The following is a 15,353-nucleotide window of genomic DNA, read 5'->3' as shown; positions in this document are numbered from 1 at the left end:
ATAACTTGCTCTCTCGTAGGTTCTGTAACATACTGTTCAATGAAACTATCCCGACAACATTCCAAGAACTCTTCCTCAAGCCCTCCACGTCCAATTTGAGTTGACCAATTAATATGCAGGTTAAAATCCCCCATGATTATTACCGTTCCGTTTTTGCACACATCCATTATTTGCTTGTTTATAGCCCTCCCCACCTCCAAGTTATTATTTGGGGGCCTATAGACCACGCCTACCAGTGTCTTTTTCCCCCTACTATTCCTTATCTCCACCCACAACAATTCCACGTTTTGCTCCTTAGAGCCTATGCTCCTTGATGCCTATGGCTGGCTGGTTTCTGGTTGTCCTTCTTTGATATTCTCTCCAAAACTCTAAATATTGACATATTGCAACCTTGCCCTTTGGTAGCTATATTTGAGGTCCCATCCAAACTGACTAGTTTCACTAAGATTAAGGCGCACATCACTGCATTCAGTTCAATAATAGCCCACAGACAGATTCAATTAAACTGGAGGTCCCCAAGCCATCCACTGCCTTATCCTGGTTAGGAAGACTTAATGTCTTTTTCGGATTTGGAGAAGATTAAGTATACCACAAGATAATCCACTGAGAAATATTTTTGTAGATGACAGCCTTTTGTTTCTTTCTATAAAGAATCAATTGCTGTCGACTAGCAATTTTTGAATCTTTTATTCTCTTTCACATAGTTCTTGTTTGTTGGTTTGCTTACTGAGAGGGGGGTGGGCTGTTTCATCGCATTGTATTGTACTTTGTTTGGTCCTATCTCTTTTTCAAAATCAATTTTTAAAAAATTTTAAAGCCGAGGTGACGGGAAAAATAATTACATACGGAATTATCTAGAATGTACTGCCTGAAAGAATGGTCAAATCAAGTGCAATTATAACTTTTAAAAGGGAATTGAATGAATAGTTGAAAGTGAAAAAATTGCTAGGGTATGGGAAAAGGGCAGGAAGTGACATTAATTGTATAGTTCTTTCAAAGAGCCAGCACAGTTATGCTGGGCCAAATGGTCACTTTCTGTGCTGTATCATTCTTTGATATTGTAATCCCTTAACTGTGCGTCTATCATACTCACTCAGATTAATAAATCCATAAAAATGCAAACAAAACACTGGAATTTGTTCTTAAAAAGGAGACACCTGAAAAGCAGAGATGTTATATAAATCATGTAAAGGCCTTGGGTAGACCACACTTGAGAGTACCAAGCATAGTTCTGGTCTTCAAATAATAAAAATTGTTTAGAGGCATAGAGGTAGGTGCAAAAAAGATTAACATTATGATACCAGACTGAAGTATTATTTTTATCAGGAAGAGCTGTGGTTGTTTTCTCTAGGAAACAGAAGACTAATGGTGGTGACCCGATAGAGAAGTTTCAGATTATAAAATGGTTTGATTGACAAGCTGTTTCCATTTGTGGTGGAGGCCAAAATTAAGGGTCGTAAGTGTAAGATAGTTACTAATAAATTTAATAACGAATTCATAAGAAAGTGGTACATGCTACCCAAGGAGTAGTTGATGCAAGAAGCATGGATATATTTAATAGGAGAAGCTAAATGAAATAGAAAGAAAGGAACAGATGGTTATCCTGACAAGGTTAGGCGAAGGCTCCTGTGACGCTTAAAAACAGAGCAGAATAGCATGTTTCTACGTAGTACATTTTAAGTAATCTACATATACACAGACAGCATGCACACAGATTTCTAAATTGCTCAATATGCACATACATCAATCACACTGAACTACTGTAAATAGAGGTATGTAAATGACATTAAACCTTTGATCCTCATCCCACTTGACATTCCCACCCACCATTGCATTGGTGTTTTGGGAATGTTTGCATACTCCTACAAAACACAGAAAGTGCAAAGGATACTTATGCAGAAAAATTGACATTTTCTTTTTATCAACACTCTCAGGTCAGATACACCATGGAACAAAATACCGTGAAGCTCCCACTACACCATAGTAACATGCCTCAATACTAATCTCAGATACAAAATATATTGCACCGAAGTGAATATTTCAATTTCCCACACTCTCCATTCTTACTTCCCCTCTCAGTGAGCTTAATAATTTATTTCAGACTTTAGGAAGTTTTGTTTTATGAGCCTGTGGCCACTGAGAACTGGATCGAGAACGTCCACAGAAATTTCAGCAGGACCTTACAGTTATCACCAAAAAAGCTTTCAGCCCATTATTCAGCACTAAATTAAAACCCAAGTCCTACAGAAGACCCACTGTGCAGCCCAATTTCCAATTATATTTTATACAAGTCATTTTTATATTTTTCTTGAGTTTGTTCAGATTTAATCAAAAACAGGGATTAAAATGGTTCAGGCCACAATTTCTATTTATCTCACTAAGATTGGTCTTGATATTTTCAAAATATCCCCAAATCTAATCTTTCTGCACTGGGTGTTAGAATATTGCAAGATAAGGAAAGTCTTTTGCAATCCCTACCCCAGCCCTGATTGATCAGAACTGGGACTAAGTTTAATATCTTGGTTTTCTACGTTAACTTTGTCCAGTCCCTGCTACACTCCTGCCTTCCTGCTGTTGAACTCCAGCACCCATTGAATTCTACACCTCCCCATGGATTACAGGGGAAAAACAGTTAGGATGTTTTTTTGCCATAGAATCTTTCTACTTTTTTTTCTTCAACAAGCTTTGTTATTGCCCTGGTTGATCTTGATCCAAGTCTTGCTGTCAAGAAATCCCTGTCTTACTTTGATGCTGGTGGCATTCTCCTTTCGTTTACATTCATCATAAAATCTTCCTGTATTAGTATTGGGAAAAGTTGGCCTTCAGGTTAGGAATCAGATTAGTCTTTAGTTAAACCTTTAGCTCAAATGAATGCTGGTCATTCAGTTGAAGCAATTTTATTTCAGATGTTGGCTTTACTTCATTAGAAGCAATTATGTATTTTGGGCAGGAGAAGTTATGCTTAAAGTTGAGCAGCATATTAATAATAATTCTTATCTATTTCAAATCAAATCCTCTAAATGCACTTGCTGACTTTATTAGTATGTAAGATCACTGAAAGGCCATTCAGCTCCTCATGGCCTGTTCTGCCATTCTGGACAATGACTGTGTAATTGTCATTCTGGACAATGACAATGACTCAACTTTTGATCCAAATCCCTTGATATCCTTACCGAACAATTTTCATCAATCCAGAATTCAGACTTTTGGGGAAAAAGTATTCCAGATTTCCACTATTCTTTCTGTGAAAACACATTTCCCGATTTCTCTAGCTTTAATTTTAAGATTCTACCTGCCTTGCACTGGACTCCCACACTCTAGGACAGAGTTTATACCCCATCAAATCTCCAAATTTACTTTATTTTGTTTCTACATCTGTTAAACTCAAAGAACTACAAGTCAATATTCAATGTTCTAATTCAATCCAGTTCTTATCTCGTGAGTGCTGAAAAAAGGGAACTATGAGAGAGATCAAACAAAATATACTTTAATTGTTGGAAATGCATCATTTCCTAATTCACAGTTCCATCAGTTGGAATCTGGAAGTCATGAAAATATTGAGCTCCTTATGAACTAAGTACCAAAGAATCTTTCTTCACAAGTAGGATGTAGAATGCGTGGATGCACATGCCAATGAGTGTGGTTACAAGAGTTCTAGCCTGCAACTGGTAGGTTGCATTAAGGTGAATTTGATAGCCCATTTAAACTACAGGAGTATTTCCACTTGGACCTTTATGATCCTAGACTTGAAGCATGATCAAGTACTTCTGAAAAGACTGTGGAAGCAGGAACAAAAACTGTTGGGATGGGGATTATACAGAGGTAAGCAGAGTTTCAGTTCTTAACAAATTTCATTTTAACCACAGCTGATGTAATTTGATAAGTTTTATTCTGTATTGTTTTAAAGTGATACGAGACCAGTTTTGTCTTTACCTTAAAGTCCTCTGTGGACATGGTTTGAAAGAGTGGATGGGAAAGCATGGTTTGAATGTACAGCTCAGTTGCTGCTTTGCATCCACCAACTGTTCCATTAATTCCTTCTTTAGAAATGCGGACCTAAAAGAAATGTTGCAATTTGAGTTAAACAAGTCAACACAGTCAGTGTAAACTACTGGCTCACTTTCTAGAGCCACAATTAATCTATTTTTGCTGGTCTAAACTTTGCCTCAATTTCCTTGAAGCAGCTTTGCATGCTAATATTGTTAAAAATGTGATTGATTCATTGATGTGCTTCTACTTCAAGCAATCTGCACGACCGCAAAGCAATCTGCACGACCGCAATTACTAAAACCCAGATCTTTGGCAACACTTCTAAAACTTCAATGTTTCTTAGAACAGCATAATTATTGTGTTTATCCTGATACCAGTGACAAACACTAGACAAATCAAGAGTAATTTGAGGATACAAAAAAAAACACAAAATGCATCCAATCTCCTACCTTGCCTGTAAAGTGCAGCTGATGACATAGAGTTTTTTGCCAGGTGCAGATCACTTGTGGTTCCTCTATATCACAATATGAATAATACAACAGCACTTCACCCTCTGCACTAGGAACAAATACATATAACACATTTAAATGCAAAAAAATCAAGATCACAGATTCAAAAAGCCTTTTAATCTGTATGAAAAAAATACAATGAAGATAAGCTAATTTAGAAGATTTTAAAGAGCCTAACCAGCCTAACTAACTTTACAGAAGCCCAAAAAAGCTATTAATTAATAAACCTACAACAGCGATACTACCTACTACAAAATGGAAATTAATTGACTTGTAAAAAGAAAGTTTAAATGCTTTCTTATTGCAATCCCCCCAAAACAATGATGCTGCCCCTCTTCAGTGGTACCCAATTCTGAGGAAGAATCAATGTTCACCAGCAAAGTGCTGTTGCCATCTAAGTAGCCATTTTGAATATGACAGCCTGAAAAATTATGTACAGTGGCTATTCGAATAGGAGTCCACTGCACTTCAGCCCCATCTGTGCTCATCCACATTTTCAGGTGACACTAGATGCTAAAAAATGTTGAGGGACAAGCACCCTGACTTTTTTTTTATCATCCCTGTGGCCTGAATGCAATTGTAATGCCTTCACTTTACCCCATTGTAGCTGATACTGCTGATCCAATACACATCAGGGATGAACCTGAAGCTAGTACTCTCCTTGCCTGCACTTTTACATTTACCCACTCTCTACCCTCAAGAAATGTCACTATACCTTTCATAAAATATTAGAATCCGTTGAGCAGCTTTAAATGTATTCAGCAATTACTCACAATGTTAATGATCTTAATTGAGCAAAATCAAAATCTACAAAAGAAAACAGACTGAAAAGTGGTTAAAACTGTGTGCGTATGGAAGAGATTCTGTTTTGGAACAAATATTTCTGTGTTAAGCAAGTTCCATTTGGAGAAGGCATAGCACCAGAAAAGATAATGTGTGAGTGAATACTAAGTGAAGCAGCAATGTTTCACACAGCCTACAAAGGTACAGATCAAATGTCATCCACAAGTACAGCTACTGGATAGTGAAATATATTTTACCTGCCCCAAGCATAGTTTAAGAACTACAGAGTACAATTTTTCTGCCAGACATCTTTTATAAATATATATTAGCACAAAACTGGTTGAGTCAGTGATAATACCTGTTGGACTGACTACTTTATTATAGCTATCTATACACAGTGAGACTGGAGAAAGATCTCATCCCATTCCTATTTAGCCTTGGGTTGTCTTGCAGAATAATTCCTGCATAATAGTGTGTGAAAGCTGGCAATTCTTAGGTGGGAATCAAAGAAAATGTGGCAAGGAGGCCTTCAACCAAATTCTCACCCCTAAAAATAGTTGCTGCTTTTGTTCTCCATTCATTAATCACCAAGTTGCTACCTATAAACAGGGAATAGATTTAAGTTTATTTATTAGTGTCACAAGTCGGCTTACATTAATACTGCAATGAAGTTACTGTGAAAATCCTCTAGTCGACACACTGCGGCAGCTGTTCGGATACACGGCGGGAGAATTTAGCATGGCCAATGCACCTAACCAGCACGTCTTTTGGACCATGGGAGGAAACCGGAGCACCCGGAGGAAACTCACGCAGACACAGAGAGAACGTGCAGACTCCGCACAGATAGACAGTGACCCAAGCCAGGAATCAAACCTGGGTCCCTGGAGCTGTGAGATAGCAGTGCTAACCACTGTGCCACCATTCCGCCTCGCTCCCAGAGATTCTCCACTACTCCTACTTATGCTTCCTGAGAACAGCAACCAAGAAGGGATAGGTGTACCATGATGATGGCAGACAGATGGAATGATTTTTGATGAAACAATGGTGCGCAATTTGGCAATTCCTCCTTTTCCCACCCTCAATGCGCCTTGTTAGGTGCAGTGACCTGAACAGGCGCCGGAGTGTGGCGACTAGGGGAATTTCACAGTAACTTCATTGCAGCATTAATGCAAGCCTTACTTGTGACTAAAAATAAACTTCAAAAACTTTTTTAAAATATGCTGTCCTGTCACACTGTGTGGAGTTTGCACGGGTTTCCTCCGGGTGCTCTGGTTTCCTCCCATACTCCAAAGATATGCAGGTTAGGTGAATTTGCCTTTCCAAATTTTCCCTTAGTGTCAGGGAAATTAGCAGGGTAAATACATAGGGTTACAACAATGGGATTTTTGGTGGTGCAGGCTCGATGGGCCGAATGGTTGCCTTATGCAGTCTCTACATAGACTGGGCTCTGGCAGAATTGATTTCAACATTGTACTTGGACATATTTTGGGATCCACTGCAGCGCCATGTGATTTTCCTCACCACCAGAAGACTCCCATCAAAGGGTACTTAGAGATGACTACAAATGCTATTTGACCTGACACATTTGATTTGATTTATTGTCACATGCATTAACACACAGTGAAAAGTATTTTTTCTTGCGCGCTACACAGACAAAACATACCGTTCATAGAGAAGGAAACGAGAAAGTACAGAATGTAGTGTTGCCATCATAGCTAGGGTGTAGAGAAAGATCAACCTAACACGAAGTAGGTCCATTCAAAAGTCTGATGGCAGCAGGGAAGAAGTTGTTCTTGAGTCGGTTTCTATGTGTACTCAGACTTTTGTTTCCTTTTCCCAAAGGAAGAAGGTAGAAGAGAGAATGTCCAGGGTGTGTGGGGTCCTTGATTATGCTGGCTGCTTTTCCGAGGCAGCGGAAAGTGTAGACAGAGTCAATGGATGGAAGGCTGGTTTGCGTGATAGATTGGGCTTCATTCACGACTCTTTGTAGTTTCTTGCAGTCTTGGACAGAGCAGGAGCCGTACCAAGTTGTGATACAACCAGAAAGAATGCTTTCTATGGTGCATCTATAAAAGTAGGCATCTAGTGACACCTCTGAAAAGTTGGAGAGAGTCGTAGCGGACATGCCAAATTTCCTTAGTCTCCTGAGAAAGTAGAGGCTTTAGTGGGTTTTCTTAACTATTGTGTCGGCATGGGGGGACCAGGACAGGTTGTTGGTGATCTGGGCACCTAAAAACTTGAAGCTCTTGACCATTTCTACTTCGCCCCCAAAGGTGTAGACAGGAGCATGTCCTCCACTACGCTTCCTGAAGTCGATGACTATCTCCTTCATTTTATTGACATTGGAGGGAGAGATTATTGTTGTCACACCAGTTCACCAGATTCTCTCTTTCCTGTACTCCATCTCGTCATTGTTTGAGATGGAATGGAACAGGGTAAGCTTTGGGATTGGAACTGCAGGTGGAAATCTCACTCCATCACACTTTTGGGTGCCAATCACCGAGGCTTCAGCCAATGATGCTGTTGATCCATTTGCAAGGAGTGCAAGAGAGCACTGATAGACGTAGCCTCAGATTGCCCTTGTGCCTCATGAGGTCATATGTGACCTGACAAATTTGGGATCAAGACCTTGCCTTTTGGGAATCATGCACAATAATCTGTATGTGACTAAGTTATAGGGAAATGTACAGTTGTATCTGTAAGCTCTTCCACATGCCAAATGTTAGGGCTAGAGGTATGATTGGAAAGCTTAACCGTAATCAAACCCTCTGGGCTAGTTTTCAAATGAGCAGAAAGATCAAGCAGTTTTGCAAGTTAGGAACCTCAAATAATACACAGCCATGTCTTCAAAGAGTTGGTGCACGCACTCATACAAAACTACACCCACCAAAGGGACAGAGCAGCTTCAACAAATCTAACATACATCACTAACTTGGCTCATTGGCAAACAGTGAACTTGCTGTATTAAGAATGTTGATTAAGCAGGATTATAGCTAGATGCAGCTAAAATCTTAACTGTTTACAGCTAAATACATCATTTACCATAATCTGAATTAGCTTTTCACTTTGGGTGGTATGATATAGAGTATTTACTGTGACTAATAGCTATCTTAAAATTATTTCTAGAAATTTTCATTTCTGAAACTAAAAGTTGTTCGACCTCTGTGCATTTAGTATGTTGCACATATTAGCTCCAGTCTTTTGAGACATTTAAGCCCCAAAAATGTCCTTTGTCCCTTCTTATCTACCAGACACAGAATATTGTATTAGCTCTGCATTTGCTCTGGATTCTACTAAACTGCTGCTAAATGACCTAAGCTACATAAATTCCTGCCTGCTTCCCCTGTCATCGATTCCTTTACTGCATCCATCGGTGTGCATTAGACACTATTGGGCCTTGCTCTATAGTCCCTGCAGAACATTGAACAAAAAATTTGATTTGCAGTGACCAACTTAAAGAAATTGCATGACAAGATTTAAAGTTTTCTTTTATTATAACAAATTAAAAGCAACATCTTTAACCTAACAATCTAAACTGCAGGAAAGATAATCCTTATTAATATCTTAACATAATTGATAATCTTCACTACATATATACTTTACAGCATGCTCTCCATGGAATTACAATCTTGATACGGGGTAATAGACAGTCATCCAACTTCCAATAGATTCATATCTCTGTTTCACTGAGTATAATGTTGACAAATGCGAGGTTATTCACTTTGGAAGAAATAATAGCAAATTGGATTATCTAAATGGAAAGAAATTACAACATGCTGCTGTGCAGAGGGACCTGGGGGTCCTTGTGCATGAGATGCAAAAACCCAGTCTGCAGGTGCAACAGATGATCAAGGAGGCAAACGGGATGTTGGCCTATATCGCAAGGGGGATAGAATATAAAAGCAGAGATGTCTTGCTGCATCTGTACAAGGCATTGGTGAGGCCGCAGCTGGAATACTGTGTGCAGTATTGGTCCCCTTATTTGCGGAAGGATATATTGGCCTTGGAGGGAGTGCAGAGAAGGTTCACCAGGTTGATACCAGAGATGAGGGGTGTTGATTATGAGGAGAGACTGAGCAGATTGGGTTTGTACTCGTTAGAATTTAGAAGGCTGAGGGGGGATCTTATAGAGATCTATAAGATAATGAAGGGGCTGGATAGGCTAGAGGTGGAGAGATTCTTTCCACTTAGAAAGGAAGCTAGAACTAGAGGGCACAGCCTCAAAATACAGGGGGGTCAGTTTAGGACAGAGTTGAGGAGGAACTTCTTCTCCCAGAGGGTGGTGAATCTCTGGAATTCTCTGCCCACTGAAGTGATGGAGGCTACCTCGTTGAATATGTTTAAATCACGGATAGATGGATTCCTGATCGGTAAGGGAATTAGGGGTTATAGGGATCAGGCGGGTAAGTGGAACTGATCCACTTCAGATCAGCCATGATCTTATTGAATGGCGGGGCAGGCTCGAGGGGCTATTTGGCCTACTCCTGCTCCTATTTCCTATGTTCTTATAACGTTGAGTAACCGTCAAAAGATGCTTCCCTTAATTTTCAGAGAATTCCTGAACCAACTGCCAGCAGTAAGGCCCATGCTGGCGATTTCTCCTCCCTGCTTCACCAGGGAAAATTTTCCAGTGTCTTTACAGTGCTACGGCATGAATCTTTTTGACCAGAGTCCGTCTTCCTTCCCCTTGCTAGCCTGCAGAGGACCCACAGCTTTCTCTTGTTGATCACACCAGCTGCAGCCTTTACCTCAGAATCCTCTCTGACAGAAAAAGTTGAGACACAAAAACAGTCTGTCCATAGTCAGCCTAGCTGTATCTGCCTTTGTTTTCAGGTGTAAACATTTTGCACCTTACTCTCATTAAGACTCAGCCCGGTACCCAGTTTCCATGGTATGCAAGTCACACAGGTTTGTTGTCAGGCAGAACTAATAGAATATCACATTATCCCCTTCAATATTCCATTTTCCCTTTTAAAAAAAAGTCCGAAACATCACCATCCTATAAAGCATCACATTCATTAACACTGCTCAGTGCTCCAGGAATATCATCCTGGAATGCAAATATAACTCTGGTTTCTTTTCTTCACTATCAGCAATTTGTTTAAACCCCTCTTCTTTGCCTCCTCCACCGTCAACTCCAAAAACTGCAAGATGCTGTTGGACTCTTTGTTACCAAGTTTGAGATCATCTGCATGCTGCTGTCTCAGCCAATATCAAATGCCCTAGCCTTAAACTTCCATCTTTCTTTTGTTTCTATCTTATCTCTCCTCATCCCTTCTCTGAGATCCAGAAGCACACCCCTTGCTCTCGACCTTATCCCCTCTGAACTGTTGACCACCCAACTCTATCTGGATCCCAATGTTAGCTGATATAATACAAATGGCTCCCAGTCCACAAGTTACCTTCCCTTTCAAATCCGCCAGCATCATTCACCCACACAAAAAAAGCTTCGAGCCCTATCGTTGCAAATTACTGCCTCCTTTCCAACATCGTCAAATGTGTTGGTGTTTCCCAAATCCACACCCATCTTTCCAGCAACTCCATATTTGATTCCTCCAATCATGGCACTGAAATGACATTTATAAAAGTCATAAATTAGATCCCATTTTACTCTGAGCATGGTAAACTATTCCTCCTCATCTTTCTTGACTCATCTGCAGTCCTTAACATACCTGGCCATATCAGCCTCTTCCAGTGCCTCTCTCCTTTTTCTAGCTAGTGCGATTGCCTTTACATCTCCCCGTTTCTTTCCTTCCCTTTCTTTTGGATCCTTCTCATCTTGTAATCAAGTTAGCTCTCCTTTCATTTCTCCCCTCTCAATAGATTCCACAATCAACCCCATCCCGGCACCCACCAAAATCCCTTAGCCAACGCTTAACTATTCCTTTACGTCCTTACTCTTCCGCCACCAAGCTTAACTCACTCTTGGATAAATCACGGGCCTCTCTCTCAGTCACTCTCTGCAATCTCTGCAGGGTCTATTGAGACACTCATTGCTGACTTCTTACAAACTGTAACCCCAATTGTCCCATCCTCCTATCTTGTTGGCCTTCCCACCGAGCCATATGCTGGAGCATAATCTTTCCAATCTCCGCCCTCACATAGCTGACCATGTGGACTCTAGTAACTGATCATTAGTCAAAGTCCCTCTCTGCATCTCTTCCCAGAACATCAGGTCACTTGTGAACAAGGGCCTTGACATCCATGACCTTATTGTGGATGAAGCACAGATGTTATAGTCTTAGTGGAAACTTTCCCCTTTTTGAGACCTTCCATCCTATCTATCCCTTCCATCAGCTGCCCCACCCAAACTGCTGAGATGGTGGCGTGCTCAACAAATCTCATCACAGTCCGTATCTCTATTCCTGAGTACCTTCATTCCTTTTTTTATATCTTGCCTAACCTTTATATCCTTAATTCTCTAGCCTCACGCTAGGTTTCTCAGTGAAACTTCCTCACTTTCCTACCTCAGCTTCTATACTGAGCAACATCTCAACAGATGATTTCAAATTAACTTTTACTCATAGAATCCCTCCAGTGCAGGCGGCGGCAATTTGGCCCATCAAGCCTGTACCGACAACAATCCCACCCAGGCCGTACCCTCGTAACTGCACATATTTACCCTGCTAACCCCCTGACACTACGGGGCAATCTACCATGACCAATCAACCTAACCCACACATCTTTGGACTGTGGGAGGAAACCAGAACACCTGGAGGAAACTCATGCACACACAGGATGAATGTGCAAACTCCACAGACAGTGGACTCCCCTGGTCTTCTCTCCTCCAAGTTCACTGCCTGTCTTTCCTTAACCTTTCCTTTCATATAAACTCACGTACCCATAATCATACCCGTACCTGCTTAACCTTTCTATCACCTGTGGCCTGTCGATTCCTATTGTCTCACTCAATCAGACAAGGTCACCTCTGGTAACTTCCTTGCATTCCCCTTGATTTGCAGCCCCTTCCTTCTATATGTCTCCGAGCAAACTTTCTTGTCACTTACAATGGCACTTTCAAACTCTCAATTGCCACCCTTTGTCTAATGTTTGTCACAGTACTTCTGCAGCCATTGATGGTCATAATCACACCCTCACCACTGTTTTTCATGCCCTAGTCCCCAAAAGAAATCTTATTCTCTCCCACCTGAATATTGTTCCTGATACTTCCAACATCTTAACACTCAGGTGCGCAAACTTGAACGCATGTGTTTTATGATCCCAGTCAAGACCAGTAACAATTTTTAAAAACAAAATATGAAAGAATGAAGCCACAAGCTTCCACACTTTAAATAATGATTTTCTTAGCTATACAAGAGTCACATAAAGCAAACACTAAATACCATCTTCGGTAACTTCCTGTACTTTAACACCCAGAATTAACACAAGTTAAACATGAATTAATAGGCAAATTGCAGTCAATTATAAACTATAAATTACACATTAAACGGCAGATACAACTAAGACAGAAGTGACTCAACAGTTCACTCTGCATATATGTCATTAATCTCAATAACAAAGTCCTTCAAAACTCTCTTCCTCAAAGAATTTCAGCTCCTCTTCACTAGTATTTAGGTTGATCCCCAGCCAATAGTAGCACATAACCAACCCAAGCTTCATTAGCACAGTCTTCACTACAAATGGCACAAGTCTGGAGAATCTCAAATCTGAATGCTTAAGATTTAATGTTATCTTCAAGAAACAGAACCAGCTGCAGCAACTGTATATTTTCCGATTCTCAGTTTCCAGATCTAGCCTCTGTCTTCTTCAGCCTGTGTGTACTGCATTACTGGGATCATCATCTGAGCTCTGACAGCTGTGTTCTTTCATATGGTTTCAACCAGTTTCAGTCTCCCTGAAATTTTAGTTTTTAATCTCAGTTTCACTCTTAGTTTCCTTTCTCTTTTCAATTAGGGTCTGTCCTAAACAAAACAATCTTTGAAACATGGATCCCATCTCTAATGGCACACAACTGGTTTTGCTGTCCATCACTTAATAGTGCTTGATGTGATTCAGCCCAATCATAATTTGCCCTCCTTTGCCATATTGAAAACTGCAGAACAATGCCCCCTCCAAGTTGTGTGGCCATGCAGCAAGTTAACTGCTTTAAGTTACACCACACGCATGGCTCTGCCAAAACTTTAAAGGGACCACACACAAATAAATCCGTTGCACACCACAACGAAAAAAATTAAAGAACGAAAACATTTCAAGGTATGACCATCAATGGCTGCAGAAGTACTATGACAAACGCTATTAGTCACAAAATATGTGATTAATGACAATCATGCAGTTAACTTCTGCTTTAAATGTCTTATTTCCCCCACAAAACAGTTGTTCACATGGAGGGTGTCTTGCCTAGCACCACTTTCAAAATCAAAAGGATACCCTCCATATGCATCTGTTCATATTACAAGAATACAATAACATTTATATTGTATGCAGCACTGTATTTGTCAATTTTTCAATGCTGATGCAGAATACCTCCCTAAGGATCAGTATGGAAGAATTTGTTTTTTATTATTATCTGCAGTTATAAGATTCTCATAACACAAGTAAAGTCTTGTTTGAGTGATTGAAAAACCCAGGCAAGCTCATAATTTTACAAAACATTGCAGATTAATACCTGTATATATTCTGGGTTATTTTAAGCTCAACACAGAATGTACATAAATACCTGTAGAGGGGCACTTTTCAATCTCATTATCAACAAGTTGGACACCGTAAAGGATATATGTGACAAACTCCTCCAACTCAGCCTCAATAACTTGTCTTAGCTGCAATTGCAGAGGGGTTTAAACTACGCCAATATGATTTTCTTTAAAACCATTCTCACATTAGCAGTTCTTCTAAACTAAGTGCGATTGCCATTCAAGCATGAATTTGTCAGTATTGCGTCAGGGAATCTAACTGATTGGAAACTCAACTTAAAACGCTCAAACATATAGATTTGAATCCCTACAGTGCAGGAGGCCATTCAGTCCACCGGGTCTGCACCGACCACATACCACCCACGGCCTATTCTCTAACCCCACATATTTACCTTGCTAATCCCCCCTGACACTAGGGTCAATTCAGAATGGCCAACCAACCTAACCCACACATCTATGGACTGTGGGAGGAAACCGGAGCACCCGGAGGAAACCCACGCAGAGAACGTGCAAACACCACACAGTGACCCGAAGCTGGAATTGAACTCAGGTCCCTGGTGCTGTGAGGCAGTAGTACAAACCACTGTGCCACCCACATAATACTTACTCCACATAGAACCTATAAAACAAACAGTAGCAACAATATTCATCCCAATTAGTAACAGATGGATTTATTTCAGGCACAATAATAAAATGGCAGTGTCAATATGTTAAACACTGACTGCATCTCCCATGAAGTTGCTTATTATACTTATAATATCGAGTTAAGAGGAAGTGGATATTTTCATCTTAAACTATTAAAACTTGATTAAAATAGTTGCTATATTAATCGAGTGTAAAGCTCTATCCTCCATTACTAATTCCATGTGTCCAGGTGAGGAAATCAGGGGTGAGTAGTTCTTGTTCCCACTAGTTTTGGTTCATTTACAAGCTTACTTATTGATACACTACTCAGTTTATTTATATTATTGCTCATTTTGCTCCACTTAAAATGCTGAGGGCCAGAGTTAGGTATGCCATGTCTCATGCCATGTTCCCACCCCAGTCCATCTTACCGTACATTAATAATTTAAAGGAATCTAGGAATAGAACTGAAAGAGACACTACTGAAATTTGGCAACACTTTAAAACAAAAGTTTAATTTCAACGTTTAGAGGCCCACACTAGGCGACACGGTAGCACAGTGGTTAGCACTGCTGCTTCACAGCTCCAGGGACCTGGGTTCAATTCCTGGCTTGGGTCACTGTCTGTGTGGAGTTTGCACATTCTCCTCGTGTCTGCGTGGGTTTTCTCCGGGTGCTCCGGTTTCCTCCCACAGTCCAAAGATGTGCGGGTTAGGTTAATTGGCCATGCTAAAAATTGCCCTTAGTGTCCTGAGATGTGTAGGTTAGAGGGATTAGTGGGTAAATATGTAAGGATA

The 15,353-nt window shown here is 40.3% G+C and overlaps 1 protein-coding gene across 3 annotated transcripts in view; it reads right to left on the bottom strand.

Moving 5' to 3' along the window:
• Positions 1-15,353, bottom strand: part of tstd2 (thiosulfate sulfurtransferase like domain containing 2) — a 66,010-nt gene that overhangs the window by 40,014 nt on the left and 10,643 nt on the right. For all 3 annotated transcript variants that reach the window (XM_078214249.1, XM_078214248.1, XM_078214250.1), the window contains 2 exons: positions 4,440-4,548; positions 3,934-4,056 (listed from right to left, as the gene is read on the bottom strand). In XM_078214249.1, coding sequence (XP_078070375.1) covers positions 3,934-4,056; positions 4,440-4,548 — 232 coding nt within the window. The remainder of the gene's footprint in view (positions 1-3,933; positions 4,057-4,439; positions 4,549-15,353) is intronic.

Source organism: Mustelus asterias, chromosome 6 (genome assembly GCF_964213995.1).
Source record: "Mustelus asterias chromosome 6, sMusAst1.hap1.1, whole genome shotgun sequence".
Lineage (NCBI taxonomy): Eukaryota > Metazoa > Chordata > Chondrichthyes > Carcharhiniformes > Triakidae > Mustelus > Mustelus asterias.
This window is presented reverse-complemented; position numbering and strand designations above follow the sequence as displayed.